Source organism: Trifolium pratense, linkage group LG2 (assembly GCF_020283565.1).
Source record: "Trifolium pratense cultivar HEN17-A07 linkage group LG2, ARS_RC_1.1, whole genome shotgun sequence".
Classification (NCBI taxonomy): Eukaryota; Viridiplantae; Streptophyta; class Magnoliopsida; order Fabales; family Fabaceae; genus Trifolium; species Trifolium pratense.
Genome location: NC_060060.1, coordinates 9275833 through 9293529, shown reverse-complemented (window position 1 = coordinate 9293529; position 17697 = coordinate 9275833). Strand labels below are relative to the sequence as shown.

Below are 17697 nucleotides of genomic sequence, written 5' to 3'. Positions count from 1 at the left end.
TTCTTATGGATTTGTAGGTGGCATATTTCAATTTTAAGTGGATTTGGTTAAATTATCGAGGAAAAAAAGTGGATTTTCGTTGAAGAAATAGTCCTTGTTGCTCAGTTTCTACTGGTACTAATTAAGACCTTTCATTGAAATTTAAAGACAATGTCCCTCTTTAATTGGGCAAGATAAAATTACTTTATATTTTTTGGTAACCAAGAGGAGTTATACACATGGCTTCATAAGATAGGATCTGTAAGTTTATATTAAACAATGATATCAAATTAAAGGATTTTTTAAAATAATTTAATGACAAAATTCACAAAACACTAAGTGTAAATAATTGAGTAATATCCTATCTTATATATTTTACAAATTCTTCAATGAAGATCAGTCATTACTAAATGACGGTAAAAATTTCGCACTTATAATATAATAACTCAAAAAGAAAATGATTTCGTAAAAAAAAAACTCAAAAAGAAAATGGAGTAATGTGAGATCAAATTAGTACTCCAAAATATCAAATTGTCTCTACAACTACAAATATTAGTTGCAGCTAATAGAGAATTATTTGAAACATGACTTGTGAATTTCTTATATATGCTATACTCTATTGTTGTATATTGTTTAAGATGTTGACATTTTAGTTATTGAATTATTGTAATGTTTGGCTTAGCATTAGTGGGAATATCCATAACTTTATGTGCAATGTCTAATTTCGCATAAGCACGAGAATTTTGAAGAGCATTAATATTTGAAAAGTGTAAAGAATCAAAGAAAAAATAATTGTTTCAATAGAAAAAGTTTCAAGTTTTAAAATTCAAAGCAGGTTTCACATTCTAGAAGGTGAACATGTAAAATTTTAATTTTGTGTATAGGAGTGTTCTCGTCCTAAAAGCTACTCCCTCCGTGACACTATACAAGCAAAAAACACATTTCTAGGTTCATTGTTTTATTAATGTATTTGGTCTATAATATAGACTAAATACATTAATAAAACAATGAACATAAAAAGAGGTTTTTTGCTTATATAGTATCACGGAGGGAGTAAACTTGAGCAAGGTATTTTTAAAAATGCAGGGAGGGCGCAAGAAGGCTTGGAGACACGAAAGAAATTCTCATGTTCTTTGCATAACATGTTGCACCGCAAGTTGGACTCGATGTTGCATCATTACTCGTTACAACTTTAATGAGACATTCTTATGCCCCCCTACCACTTTCTCAAACAACATCCGCTTCCTAAAATTTCTCATTTTATAACATCCGCTATTAAGTAGCGGATGAATAAAAATAGGACGCATGAAAAGCTCGTAGGACAGCAAAGAAAAGTCTCAACTTTAATAGTCTTTCCCACCACAAATCGATAACTAAGCTACCATAAACACTTCAACACATGCCATTTGTAGTTACGCACTGATCTAATCACATCTCACAATTTAAATATTTTTCGTTACATTTTAGAAAATAATATTACGACATATGCTAATAGTAAAATGATTGAACATTTTTAAAATTACTTTACACTGTCGATCCATACTAATTAAACTCATTTTATTACAATTACATTTTTTTTATAAAAAAGTAATCCCCTCACTTTTCCAAAATTAAATTAAAATTAGAAGTTTACTGTATTCCCTTTCAACTTCAACCATCCATAAAGTTTCATATCCATAAGATAAAGGTTAAAACTGAATCTTCACCAAAAAAAAAGAAGGTTAAAACTGCACCTAATGGCAACACCAAGTACAATATTACCTCTATAGAAATAAAGAGAAAAAAATGGTATAACAATTATCACCATGTATACATTTAATTATTTAAATGCATGTAGTATTCATAAGGTGAGAAAAAAAGTGTGCTAGAAACAAAATAGAACAAAGGAAAGGAAATTGGTATGGGTGATTCCTGAGCCAAACTTACGTGAACTGATTATTTTATTTACACTACACTACAATAGATATATAAAGGGTCCCTTCGGGGACATCCGATAAAATTGAAACAATTCGGAGATATATAAAGGGCATCTGCCAAAAATAAATAAAAGACAATTAATTTGAGGAAAAGGGAATGAGAAGAGAATAAGGATAGACATAACCATGATTGTTAAATTTTTTAGTCAACTTGTATAATTAATTGTCCAAGTCTGAGTCGAGTCTACAGAAGCTCCACGAGTTTACGCAGACTCCTGAGTTTGACAACCTTGTCACATAACCATGCAAAAAGAGGGAGTCGAGGTTTCTTCATATTCGTTTGTGCTTTCCTACAACTTCCTCGTTGTGACAAAAGGGGTTAATGGAGAATTTTCCTCCTTCTACTTTACCTAAGTTTGGGAAGCAGGAGAACCGACGGCCTCTGTCTTATGTGCTGCTTGGCTAGAAGATTTGTCCATGCCATGAACATTGTATTTTTCGTATACCTTCTCCCGGTTCTCTGACCACCAATTCTCGGCTTGGTTTTCTCCAAATCTCCTCCGGCTGCAATTGCATTTACCATTAAATATGTTGCATATAAAGTCCAACTATTATAAGACAATTTAAACATCTTATCTTAAACCAAAAACCATAATTTATGTTTCTGGGAAGCTGCAAACTGTCTATTTAAAGATTAAGTCATGCAAACTTTCCAAGATATAGTATTATTCGCAATGTAATGGCCTGCATTGTCAGAGAATAGTGTAGTCCATAAAATTCCATGATCCCTATCAAGATAAATCGTTATCTATGAAGCACTGACACAAACACATACACAGACGCGACATTGATACTAACACGTACACACTGGTAAGAATATCGTATAATTGAATAGAACCACACCTTCAGTCTAAATTGTTGCTGCTAAATAGACCATTATCACTGGTTAAATATATGTGAGGCTAGACACAGTTCAGAAGCAAAACATAAAAGTAGAAACGGATAAAGATAAATTGGTCACAAGGAGGAATTTTGTTACCTGAAGCGCACTCGTTTCAGATCTCTTGTTCCATCATGCATGGCCACAAGTGTTATATAGACACCAGGTTCATACTGTTCAATCCATTCTGCATCAACTTGATTATTACTATTACTAGCCGGTGCAGCATTTGGCCATTTCAAACTACTCTCGTCATCACGGAAATTCCCAGAATCCCTACCGTCAACAATATCTGACAAATTATTACTGCTCGAGTGAAGCACGCCACCGCCATTTGGCAATTTAACATTTGGATAATTACTGGTCCCGTTGGCGGTCACAACGCCCCGGAGTTGCTGGGGGAGATTAGATCCATAGGATCCTGGCAAACTACTGACTGTTCTTTTGAACATAGAGGATTCAAGTCCTATGGAGGCCAAACTTGAAGCGCTGATTGATTCCACTGTGGAGTGCTGGTCCCCATTTGAATCTGGATAGTGAATACCATTCGACTCGAGACCATTTTGTAGGTAAGCTGTTCTAATTTTCTCAACATCATAGACTTCAGGAGGAAGCTTCTCAGCTAAATCTTTGAGCTGAAACAATGTTAATGCGTCAAACAGACATACTATTCAGTGCTTGAAAGAAAAAGAAGGAAAACAATGTACTCCGAAAAAGACAAGGGTGATTATAGTCATACTTATAATTATTCTCTCTATTTAACGTTGTTGGTTCAGTTCCCTAAGATTTTTTTTCCTTTTTTCGAGAGATCCTCTCTTTTATATATATTTGTGCATCCCCTTTGTGTAATGCAAGTTGATCATTCTAAACTATTCAATTTGGTATCCGAGCCAACAAATAAAAGAATGTAATTTTAAATATACCCGTGAACCAAAATAAAAAATAATGAAAATCATTTTTTAAATTCTATGCAATGCAACAAGATGATGAATGATAATTATTCCTCAAAAAGTGAGTTCTAAATATATTGTTACCAATAAAACAGATATGAACATAAATTCCATATTTTATACATGGTTTCATCAGGATGTCCATTTTATTACAATGAACATGGCGAAAATTAAACAGAAAACAAACCTGTGAAGTAAGCGATTTTATAACTTCTTTTGCAGCTTTGCATTTAGTAGACTCCTCGGTAGCTAGTGCCATAGCTTCTTGAGTCTTTTTTACTGACCTCTGAACCTCTAATTCTTGCCGTTCACATTTTTGTTTCAGGCTCTCAACCTGATAATATCTATAATTAGACTTTTCTTGATACCATAGAAAAATAAAATAAAAATACAACATATATAAGAGAAATAATATTTTGACACACAAATTTGACATCAAACTTTTTTTTTTTTCGGTATTAACCCTCCAGATCCTAGGGGGAAGGGGGCCCTAGTAATTCGGAGTTCAGCCGTGAGGTAAGTAAAGTCTGGCCAAGAAATTGTTCCACCCAGGAATCGAATTCGGGTTCTCCCGAACGATTAGTTCAATTTGACATCAAACTTTGATAACAATTTAGATGGTTAACGCAATTCAAATATGTGGTTAAATTAAGTTCAGTGGATGGTTAATTAATATACCAAGGTGTCGCAACTCATTAATTATGAATACAATTTACCAATGATTTCGAATGTCATTAACCACAATTATCAAATTGATACATGCTATAAAATCAGTGTTAATGAAGGGAACTTCTGCTACTTGATGCACATCAAAAGGAAAACCACAATGTACCTGAGAACGTAACTTCTGAACTTCTTGATTTAAAAGCTCATTTGTTTTCTTCAAACTATCAGCAACATTTTTGGAGAAAGAGAGTCCCGACATTGTTGGAATAGGCGTAGCTGAACGAGGAGGGCTTGATCTTCTGGAGAAAGGGGACCCGGACCTTGAACTTACTCCTGACGGTGCAATCACCGGTCTTGGAGCTGTTCGTCTCAGATCAACAGCAGTGGAGAAGACAACATCTTTCAGCTGTAACAGAGGCATTTGTGAGTTGCGAGCTAGCGAGAATGTATCAGCTTTTTTTCCTTGTTTTGCTGCTTTATTATCTAGTTGCTTTATCAAATCCATATTTGAAGGAACAACAGCCTTGGACGATCTTAGATCACCCTTGTCTAACCTATCCTTGTTTTCACCCGAAAGACGCGGCAAAGAGTTCCTCCGATTATAATTGCTAGCTTCTGCAACCTTGCTCAATTTCACATAACAAGAATCACACACACGGTATGGCTTGTCAGGGTTAGGAGCCAGTGCTGCTCTTAATACTTTCCTTGAACTGCAAGAATGGCAGTGCACAAGTCCACAATGATAACAATTGTGCCGCTTTCGAGTGAAGCCAAATGCTTGTCTACAAGCCGAGCACTGAGACTGCTCAGCACTGGATACCCACTTATGAAGGCATATGGCGGCAGAGTAATTTGAACCACATGCAATATATTTCACATGTCTGTCTTTTAATGCTTCAACCAAAGTCGGCGTTTTTCTATCTTCAACATCTCCATGACCTAATCTCCCATTTGAACCTTTACCCCAAGTATAAACTTCATTTTTGGATGTTAAAACAGCCACATGATATGCACCACAAGCAATTTCTTCAATGGATTCCAACGCAATCTTATCTCCTACCAAGCATGGAAGCTTTCCATCGGATTGAGGATTCCCAAGCTGACCGTAAACGGTACTTCCCATGGTAAAAACTTGTCCGGATGTTGTCAGCCCTACTGTCAAACTATGCCCACAAGCAATTTTTTGAAAATTGTAATCAATAATAGCAGGCACACAAGTTGGTTTAAGCCGTGCCTCTTTGTCCCCGTGCCCGAGGCGATTTTTATCTCCGTCGCCCCAGGTAAACAATTTACCTGACGATAAACTAGCAATAGATTGTGTTGCAATAACCTCTACAACAGCTGCAGTGTGCCACACTCCACATGCAACAGCTATCGTCCTTAACCCCGATAATGATTCCACTTCTCTAGGATACGGAAGATTTTCCCTATCTCCATGTCCCAAGACACCAAAAGTTCCATCGCCAAATGTAAAGAGCTTCCCGGTTGAAGTAATCAAGGCTGTGTGCCATGGGCCACAAGCGACAGATGAAACTTGAAGTCCCTCTAATGGACCCCCAATTCTCTTCGGTATCCAATGACTAAAATTAGACCCATGACCTAGCAATCCAGCATTATGAGTACCGTCACCCCACGTATATAGTTCCCCGGTCATTGTAACAGCGCAGGAATGGAACTCCCCACATGCAACAAAATCAACAGTTGTAGAATTCAATGCTTCAACAAGACGAGGTTGAACCACATTCTTCCCAACACCATGGCCAAGGCGTCCTCCCGATTCTTCACCCCACGTATAAACTTCACCTTGCCTAGTGACTAACGAAGCATGTTTAACACCACATGCTATATGCTGTACATCTAAAACTACATTGGATTCCAATGGTCTCGGGAGAAGCACATCGGCCCTTGGGCTGAAATAATGGACACTTTTGTCAGCACCAACTTTGATGTTTTCACAGATAATTTCCCCCCATATGTATACATCCGCCAGAGCATCGTAATCATCTTGTGCAGATCCATGACTAGACGAGCTGGGGGCACTTGAAACACTAACACGGAAATTATCTGTGCCGGATCCTTTTATTTGCATATTTGTTGACTCTGATGGTGCATGTGACCTTTCAGAATTTAAGGTATTGTCAGGCCGAAAGGACTTTGGTGAAGTGTTTGGAAGACTCACAGAAATGTCGGGAGAACTAATGTCTAGTGACGCACTAGCTGAACTTTCACTTGGACTATTGGATGTTAAGTCTTTGCTATCCTGAAATTAATTGAGAACGAAAGAATTATAAGCAACTTACCATGCAATTCAGAAAACATGCATACAATTAGTTCTTCTTCATGAAGACAAAATCACATCATATAAAAATTAGAGTATGTTAGGATCCCAATTGAGAAACGTGGGCCCAAAGAGTGATGGGGGAAAACATAGGAAAAGGGAGGGAATTAGGTGACGTTGAAGATTTACTGATTCTGTTATAAAGGGCATATACAGAGTTAGAAGTATCATTCAACATAAATTCTGTTAGAACCATATAGGTTGAGTAGAGAGAGTATCATCTTTTCTCTGAGGAGCAATAGCTTTGGTGTTACATGGGTTTTCTCTTATTTTTCTATTTCACTTGATTTTCGGGTTCCTATCAAAATAGGTCTATCACGTTTTGAGCTAATAGATATTGTAAAAAAAACATAACACAAATACACTACTACAATGAAATTTTAAGTACAATTTGATGTATATTTACGTCAAGATTGAGGCCACCATCACTCCATCCGTCAATTTTGGACCGACCACCTTGACCTGAGGATATCAGTTTTTTGAGACCAGAAATCCACACATCTGCCTCAACTTTATCTTTGCAAATCTGAAAAACAACACATAAGTTATTATAATGGAAAATAAAGAAATTGAAAACAACAATAATGGTGTAGTTATCCATGTAGTTGCTTAAACTGTCACTAACCAAATCAAGGGACCGCTTTCCGTTATTATAAATAAGTGAAAAAGACACATAGTCCTTCTCAGGACGAAGGTACCGTTGGAAAACAGCCTGCACGAAAAACAACGAAATTAAAATAGAGAAAATAAGAATGTGCTTATGAAACAATTTTTCACAATAACTTAATTAATCACGGAGAATTTCATGGCATGGTGTCATATCAACTACAATTGCAGAAATTTTACAGTTCTTTGTCCAGGAATGATTCTTGAGACAGAAGATAGCTTCAGACTTTTTTCACCACCACTTGAAATCCAGATTAAAGATGATCCATCCTGCAGTTTCGAATACAAATAAATACAGTAAATTCCAAGCTTACAGTACATGAGCGTTTAACAAAACATCCGACAACCAAGGAAGCACAGTTTGATCATCAATAAAGCTACAATACCACTACTATATAGCATTATTACTAACTACTGAAATGAGAAAAGTAGGCTATTTGAGTAAAAAAACATGTTATCATATACAGGGATTAAAACCAGTGGACATTAGTGAACATAAAAAAAAGGCTTAATTACAGTTTTAGTCCCTTATCTTTATTTTAGGTTTCAAGTTGGTCCCTTATCTTTTAAAAGTTTCAAGTTGGTCCCTTATCTTTTCTGCAGTTTCAAGTTGGTCCCTCCCGTCAAATTTTTCACTATTACCGTTAAATTTGGACACGTGTCATCTTTCCAAGTGTGGTTTCCGTTTGCCACGTGTCCAAATTTAACGGTAATAGTGAAAAATTTGACGGGAGGGCCCAACATGAAACCTGCAGAAAAGATAAGGGACCAACTTGAAACTTTTAAAAGATAAGGGACCAACTTGAAACCTAAAATAAAGATAAGGGACCAAAAGTGCAATTAAGCCTAAAAAAAACTATCTTTCCAAAAACATGATTAGTTTATTACTGTTCAACCAGCTAGAAAGGAAACAAAATAGAGAATCCAAAAACAAAAGCTTTCATTTAACTTACATGTGAGAGCCTAAATGGACAAAATTTTGGCTTTCCCTTTCGACCATATTTAAGAAGTTGAGCACCCTTTTTCAAAGCAATCAACGCCTGTAGGATGAAAAGTAACATTGTAAAACAAAATAAAATAAAATAAAATAGAACAGAATTAATATAAGATATACATTATATACGGAGGAATGAAGAAAAGGAAGAGTTGAAGAAGCCCGTATTTATATATATATTGTAAATACTGGGAAATTTCATATGAAATTTAGTAGATTATGACATCGATTCAAAAGTCTCAGTTCCTTCTTAATATTTTCAACAATACAGGTAGGAAATGTTGTACTACAGACTATAGATATTTCATCAGTGTTGTCAATTGTAAATTGAGAAAAATAGCGGTATGCTCAAATTCAACTATGCTACAGTGCTATAGTACTGTGCTTCTACAGCTTCTATTTGAAAACACATTATACTAAATCGCATATTGCAGATTAAAGCGGTTTGTTAAAGTTCTGCTACGCTTTAGCTGGTTCTAGGTAAACAATAACTGTTGTCCAAACAATAAATAAACACACCTTGCTCAATTTCACTAGATAATTATATTATTCAGCTTCAATTTTGAACTAGTTAATAAAAGGTTTGGTAAGTGTGATCAATTCTTCAGGTATGCAAAACTCAATTTGCCAAAAGTAAATACAATAATATTAATGTAAAGTTCAATATCCCGTTTGAAACAATCCAAGATAACAATAAAGCTTTGTACTAAAACGTTTTATCATGGTCGCCAAAACTCTCTAGCTAACTCACTTACAAAACTGTTTCTGTATAAACTCAAGTAGAGTCAGTAGACTTGCATAGAATCACAAGTTAGAGGATGATTGAATGAGTCTAGACCATAATGGTTGTATTTCCCCAAAAATGCCTAAAATAAAAGTGGTTTAGTGATTATTTTTTATAAAAAAAATACAAAAATGCAACCGCCGAATGATAAGACTCTATAGTTCACAAAATATTAACCTCACAGTTGTAACACTCAGTCACTCTGCATATGAATCTTAATAAAGCCACAAACCAGAAAACATGAACAAATTCATCGTTTGCAAGTATACAATGAAACCAGAATGTAGCATGGGTACTCCTAAAATGGTAAAGTACCCGTACCGGGTACGTACCAGTACAGGATACTCCATGGTACTCGTATGGTACGCACCGATTCTATACCAATTTTTATTTGGTTGAATTATGATGATGAATACGGAAAAAACATATTGGCTGTTGAAAAATCTCTTAAAATATTATAATTTTTTATTATATTTCAATTATATCTCATTTTTTATGAAAATAGTTGAGACGGTGGACCAAAAAAAATTAAATCTTCAAAGCATGATGATAATAATTCACTTAAAAATAATTTTTCTAATATTTTATATTAACGTACCCGTACCTTAAATTTTCTAAAAATATCGTACCACGTACCAGTACCCGTACCACGGTACCGTACCCGTAGCTAGGCAACATAGCAACAAGGTGAATTAGCTACACTTAGAAGAGAAAAAACCTAGCTCTACAAAACAGAAACCAGCTCCATCGAGGGGAAGGGGAACTCAGTCCTACCATGCTTCACTTTAAAACATTATTTTGTGTAAAAGTCTCTTGCGACTTTACGAGTCGAGTTTACAAGTTTGAGTTTTCACCAGTTTACATTAACTCTCGAGTGTGACAACCTTGCATTTTATCATTATAATTTTAACATCATAATATGGCATCCAAAGACATCTACTCCTGTATCCGCGTATCTGCACTCGTATCAGACTATTAGTACTACGTATTTGGGCTTCATAGTTCAAAACCAAGCTAAGACTCCTGTATTCGCGTATCTGTATCGTATGGCACCAGTACCAGACTACAAGTACTACATATTCGGGCTTCATAGTTCTAAACCAATCTATTCAATCACAAATATACATGCTAGTATCTCTTTAATGTATTAAAAAAAGGACAAAACTTAGATGCAGTTCCATACGTCCAGTTTTTACTGTTTTCCAATAAAATTTTGACAACTGAATTATTTCTTTTAATTGATAAACGCCGTTATTTAAAATTGCTTCCAACCTGTTTCCTCTTTTCGATCCATCAATGGAACTTCGTTGCCGACGGTCGTCAAACATCATGTCCTCCGTACTCAACCACCAGATACCAAAAAACCAAGATCTCATAGTGGCAAAACACCACAATGTTATTGATCTATAATATATAACAATCAGATTCATGGTGTCAATGGAGTTGAGAGTTTTTTGTTTTGAATATCAAGTTGGGATTTTGTTGAATGTTGCAGACGATGATGGACTCAAGAAGAGAGAGAGAAGCGTGATACCTTGCTACGTGGTGGCCACACAGTCACTGAAAATCAATTGTCTTCGTTGGCCACATTTTGCAGATACTGAAAAGATGATGATGGGTCTTAGCATTGGAGATGTGTTTCACGTTCGGTGCGTTGCAATTTAGAGGAAAAATGTTTTGTTTTCTAACGGCGTTTATCAGTGAAAAGAAATAACCCAGGTGTTAAAATTCTATTGGAAAACAGTAAGAACTGGACCTATGGAATTGCATCTAAGTTTTGTCCTTAAAAAAAACCAGCAACACTCTCCATTTGTGCTCCCCTGTACTATCCTACAGTGTTGTCAATCACAAATCATACCTGCTTGTTAAAATTCCACTACTTAATAGTGTTATAGACTCTATTTGACAATATTTTGTACTAAATAACATATCGCAAAACAATAGTGACTTGTTCAAATTCCACTATGCTACAGTCGCTGTTTAACAACGTCACTCTCTTATCGCTCAAAGTTCCCATGTATTATTCCAAATAAGCAACACACACACGTATACAATCATAACATTCTTAGCCAGCAAAAAACATCAATCATTTCTCATATCACTACAGAAAAAGTTGAAACTAAAAATCAAAATTGGTAACTTACGCACCTAAATGTGTGAGACAATGTCCCTGCCATCCTTAAATGTATTAGAATTACAAAAAATATCCTCGAATGTATCATCGGTTACTGTTAGTAATGTGATGGAGTATGGACCAAACTGACTAACGGAAGACACATACTAACAGAAGACACATTGAAGGACCAAACTAACTAGCATAAAACACATTCGACGATCAAACTAACTAACTAAAAACACGTTCGAATATGTTTTTATAATTTCAGTAAATTCAAGAACACAAATTCAAGGACCAAACTAATTAGCCGAAAACACATTCGATGATCAAACTAACTAACTAAAAACACATTCGATGATCAAACTAACTAGCTAAAAACACATTCGAATATGTTTTTATAATTTCGGTAAATTCAAGAACACAAATTCAAGGACCAAACTAATTAGCCGAAAACACATTCGATGATCAAACTAACCAACTAAAAACACATTTTATGATCAAACTAACTAACTAAAAACACATTCGAATATGTTTTTATAATTTCAGTAAATTCAAGAACACAAATTCAAGGACCAAACTAATTAGCCGAAAACACATTCGATGATCAAACTAACCAACTAAAAACACATTCGATGATCAAACTAACTAACTAAAAACACATTCGAATATGTTTTTATAATTTCGGTAAATTCGAGAACACAAATTCAAGGACCAAAATGACAATTTACTCCAAACTAATAACCTTTCTAGAGAGAGAAAGAGAGAACTTACTTGCTCAATGTTACGATCAGCATTCCCGTAGTTAACAAGATCTGCCATTCAATGTAAAAGATTCACCGAAACACCGCCACCCTCTCCGATCCCTAACCGGAGCTCCGGTCATCATAAACAACTCCAACCTCTTCTTCTTCTCTCCACAACCATTCACCTTCACATCAAAACCAAAACCTTTCTCTCTAAAAACCAAAACCCACTTGTTATTCTCTCTCTACAACAAAAAAATAAAAACTCGCTGATTCAGTCCTCTTTGCAAAATTCAAAACCCCAGAAACTCCATTGATGATTCCAAGTCAAACCCAGTTGTTGTTGGTGTTTTCAACTCACAGAATTGACTTGGACCGGTGAAAAAAATGGACTTTTAAACCGGTTGAACCGGGTTTGTTGAAAGGGTAGTTGTGGTTTGGTGAGAAAAGGGATTTGTGAGGGAAATTCCGGTGACGAATGGTAGCTCCGGCGAAGGAAACAGAGAAAAGAAGAAAATAAATAAAAATTAAAAATAAAAAGACACGAAAAGAAAGAACTTATATAAGAGAGAGAGAGAGAGAGAGAGAGAGAGAGAGATTTGTAGTATGTAAAAAAGGCAACTAGTCAAAGCTAAAGAAAATTAGGATTTGATCAACAAAAAAATTAGGAAACTATATAAACAAATAAATGAATGAATAATTAGTTTGTAACAAAAAAATAATCAATAATTAGTTACTAGGAAAATTTACGTTTTCATCTTTATTGAATAATTAATGTATTTCGTCTATATTATAGAAAAGATACATTAATTATGTAAATGAATCTAAAAAAGTAAATTTTATATTTTATGAGTATTTTGTTCGGCATACAGCATAAATTGGTCCTTGTATTAATAAGAATTTTGTACCCCTAAAATAGATAGTTAGAATTCGATTCACTTATACATATAGAAAGAATTCAATTAAAAGTGGAGAATTCACCTTGAGTGACATACATACTCTCCAATGGAAATAGTTATTATTTTTTTTTGTTTTTCACCACTAAATTGAGCAGTTTAGATTTCAGGTTCGATATTTTAGTTTCTAAAAAATATGGATTTTTTTATCTTTATTCAACAATTATCAATGTACAGACTACATGAAGAAATGTACATATCGCATGAATGCGGCCGATTACCGACTAGAGGCAATCTGAAACAATAAATAACACTATCTTAACCATTACACAATAGTTGAGAAAAGTTTTTTTACAATTAAATTTGTCGCGTATATATATTCATTTTAAAAAATTATCATTCAATTATTAAGAAATAAAAATAGTTAGTCTTTTGGTTTTTTTAATTTCATTCAACTATTAAGAGAAAAATATTTATCATATAGTTATTAGAAGTATTTTTGTAAAAATGTTATTTTTGCCGAAAAATCCACGGTCGACCCTAAACCCAAAAATCTCGGCTGAAAACTTAAAATTGGCCGAAATCCCAAAAATCGACTATAAACCCTAAAAACGGCCGAAAAAACAAAAAATATGCATAAAAAACCCAAAGTCATTTTTTGGATTTTTCGGTCGATTTTAGGGTTTACAGTCGTTTTTTGGGTTTTCAGCCGATTTTAGGTTTTTCGGCCAATTTTTTGGGTTTAGGGTAGATTTTTGGTTTTTGGCCGATTTTTTGGGTTTTCGCCCGATTTTAGAGTTTATAGTCGATTTTAGGGTTTTTGGTCGATTTTAGGTTTTCCAGCTAATTTTTTGTGTTTACGGTGGATTTTAGGTTTTGGGCCGATTTTTGGAGTTTCATGTCGATTTTAGGTTTTCGGCCGATTTTTTTGATTTTCGGCCAATTTTATGAGTTTCAGGTCGTTTTTGGGTTTACGGTTAATTTTGGGTTTTCGGCCGCTTTTTTTGGGATTAGGGTCAATTTTATTAAGATAAATAAAATTAAGTGAAAACAATTTAATTACATTACCCAAACAAAGAATTTTACAATTGATGGAATTTCACCACTTTTTTTTTTTTAGCAAAATAAGTTGGTAGCAGCAAGCTAACCAACCAAAAATATATAGATAATAAGAAAAAGAGAACAACAAAACAAGATGGAGGGGACAAAAACCAAAACTCCATCAAACACAATATCTAAAGGTTGTAAAACCTTGTTTATTCCTATGTAAGCTAGCTGCAAGAAAATCAGAAGGTTCAAGCCAAAAGGTGTAGGAAGATAGACTACAACCAAGAGAAGCAAGGGTGTCAGCAACTTGATTCCCTTCTCTAAAAATATGAGAGACGATGTCATTCATTTGTTTGAAGAGAAACATTGCATTGTTCCACCTGTTTCTTAAGTTCCAAGTAATCGCAGTTTTAGTGTTGTTAAAAGCTATAATCACAAGGGCTGAATCAGATTCAATCCAAAGGTTATTCCAGCGATTTTTGTAAGCAATTTCTATGGCTGACATAGCTGCACATAATTCAGCTTGGTAGGAAGATGTGAAGCCCAAAGGTTCTGCAAAACAATACACAAAATCAGCAGCATGGTTTCTAAAGACCCCACCACAACCAGCAATTCCAGGATTACCTTTTGCTGCACCATCAATATTGCACTTTGTCCAATTAATCAAAGGGGGTTGCCAAAGTATTTCTTTAATAATAGGGATCTTTGGATGATGAATATTAACATTAAAATGCTTCAGAATCATGAAGTCTCTAATTGAGTTGGAAGAAGTCTTTTTAGAGTTGTTACCCGATAGAGAAGCGTTAGCAATTATTATAGAGATAGAGGATTTCCAGTTAATGATTTTGTTGCAGAACCGAGCTTGATTTCTGGCATACCAAATTGTGTTTAACAAATTGACTATAGCAGAGGTAAGAACTGTCTTACATTGAGGAGACCAATTTAAATCACAAATTTTCCACATGTCCTCCATAGTTGTGAATTGTAAAACCATACCCAAGAAATTGGCAAACCAAGACCAAATTTTGGTTGCAAAATCACATTCAAAGAAAATATGAAAAGAGGATTCCAAATTTTTACAACAAAGGCTGCACATTGAAGGTAACGCACATCCTCTAATCATGAGATTGTCGTCCGTAGAGACTTTGTTATGCATGAGTCTCCAAGTCAGAAGAGATTTAGAGGGTGGAATATCTGGACTCCAAATCAGTTTGGCCCAATGTAAATCTTGGAAATGCTGAACCTTGAAAAGATAGGCCTCTGAAAGCTGCAAGTGCCCTGTATCTGTGTGCTTCCATAGCAATTTATCCTGAGAAGGCTCTAAGGGGATAATGACTTGCTGAACAAGGCAACTAATAGCATTGTAATGCTGAGATAATTGAGTAGGTATATTCCATTGTCCATTGACAATGTAATCACTAACTGTGGAAGTGAGGGATAGACTGATGTGAGAAGGAATGCTAAAAACTTCTGATAAGACAGACCCACACCAATTATCATTCCAAAAGCTAATAGAGTCTCCATTACCTAGAAGCCAGATAGAATTATCCAAGATAACTGAAACTTCCTCCTTGATGCTGCTCCAAATGGAGGAATAAATGTGATGTTGAATTACCTTTCTACCTCTTAAACCTCTAGCTTGAAGATGCTTGGACCAAGAGGCTTTAGAATTAAACAAAGACCAGCACAGTTTAAGGTTGGAAACAGTGTTTAAATTAGCCAAAGATTTGAGATTTAAACCCCCTTGAGCAAGAGGTCTACATAACTTCTTCCAAGCAACTGTAACTAATTTCCTTTTTTCAATATCTCCACTCCAAATGAAATTTTTCACACACTTTTCAATATGATTGATCAAAGATGAAGGCCAAGAGTAAAGAGTAATGCTATAGATTAACATGCTTTGTATGATAGCTCTGACAAGTTGAACTCTACCAGCCATTGAAAGCAAAGAAGCCTTCCATGCTGATAACTTAGATTGAATTTTGTCCGTAATAGGCTGCAGCCAACAAGCTTTAGGCTTACCTTTGAATAAAGGAACTCCCAAATAATTAAAAGGCAAAGTTCCTAAATTAAAATTCAAGAGATTAACAATGTTATTAAACCTTCCTTGAGTAATAGAACCAGAATAAATGGTGGATTTAGCAGTGTTGATGATTTGACCAGACTGAAGAGCGTAGTTGGAAACAAAACTTTAAGCTCAGTGAGGCCAGCTAACTTACCTTTGTAGAAAACCATAAGGTCATCAGCATAGAAAGTATGAGAAGGGACCATGATGTGTCTAGTACCCTTGATTAGATCTACCTTACCATCATGAACAAGTTTAGAAATGCTTCTGCTCAAAACATCCTCAGCAATACAGAAAAGAAGAGGGGATAAGGGGTCCCCTTGCCTAACTCCTCTAGAATAATTAAAATAACCTTCTGATTTACCATTAATGGAAATGGACAAAAAAGCTGATTTGAGAATCACATGAATCCAGTTGCAAAAGACTTCATTAAAACCAAAACTTCTAAGCACCTTCAACAAGAAAGACCATTCTAAAGTATCAAAAGCTATAGAAATGTCGATTTTAAGGGCTAGATTTCCACCAAAAGATTTATTATGGAGCAAATTGACAGCTTCAGATGCAATACAAAGACAATCTTTAATATTTCTATCCTGAATAAAACCCATTTGTTCCTCAGAGATAATAGTAGGCATGATCTTGGCTAATCTGTCAGCAATGATTTTAGAAATGACTTTGAATTTGAAATTAGCCATGGCTATTGGTCTATATTGATGAATAGAAGTAGCATCAGAGACCTTTGGAAGAAGAGCAATGATATTAGAGTTAAAACCTGGCAAAATCCAACTTGTGGTGAAAAATTCGAAAACAGCATTGTAAACATCAAATTTGACACAATCCCAGTAATGTTGAAAAAAGAAAGCTCCAAAACCATCTGGACCAGGTGCGCCATCTTTATTTAAAGCAAAAACAGCAGCTTTGATTTCTTGATGAGAGGGTAACATAGTAAGCAAAGCATTAACATCATCTATAACCAAATTTGGAATAACTTCCTCTGCAAGCAAGGGCTCCTGCAAAACAGTGTTAGTACAAAAAAGATTTTTATAAAAATTCACAACATGATGGGATATTTGGCTCTGATCAACTAGAACTTGTTCACCATCTTGAAGGGACATTATCATTTTGGTGGAGGTTTTGATTTTGGCCAGTCTATGAAAGTATTTAGTGTTTCTATCTCCTTCTAAGTGCCAGTTTAAATTAGCCTTTTCTTTCCAAAAAATTTCTTGTCTGTCCAGGGCAGTTTCCAACTCTACATGAGCTAGCTTTTCTTCATCTAAAAGCACATCAGAAGGGCCATTAACCTGAATCATATTTTGTATTTGTTGCAAAGTTTGCTCGGCAGAGGTCACAGAATCATGAACATTACCAAAGCTGACCTTATTCCAACTCTTCAACTTTTCTTTCACTAGTTTCAATTTTTTGCTAAGAATATACATTGGGCATCCCACTACTGCCATATCCCAACAATCTTTGATAATCTTGTCGCATTCAGGGTGAGTAGTCCACATTCTCATAAATTTAAAATGGGAAGCAAAGGAAATCCTATTCAAATTAAAATCAAGCAATAAGGGAAAATGATTTGATTTATGTTTGGTAA

General features: G+C 35.0%; 1 protein-coding gene across 1 annotated transcript; it reads right to left on the bottom strand.

Moving 5' to 3' along the window:
• Positions 1-1861: 1861 nt before the first annotated feature.
• Positions 1862-12742, bottom strand: LOC123905792 (PH, RCC1 and FYVE domains-containing protein 1-like). The gene is made up of 9 exons (XM_045955520.1): positions 12121-12742; positions 8409-8495; positions 7636-7725; positions 7415-7501; positions 7196-7315; positions 4618-6711; positions 3973-4119; positions 2935-3470; positions 1862-2459 (listed from the first exon to the last, which is right to left on the bottom strand). Exons 1-9 carry the CDS (start codon positions 12166-12168, stop codon positions 2306-2308), a joined length of 3363 nt encoding a protein of 1120 aa, XP_045811476.1. The 5' UTR covers positions 12169-12742; the 3' UTR covers positions 1862-2305.
• Between the last annotated feature and the right edge of the window lie 4955 nt (positions 12743-17697).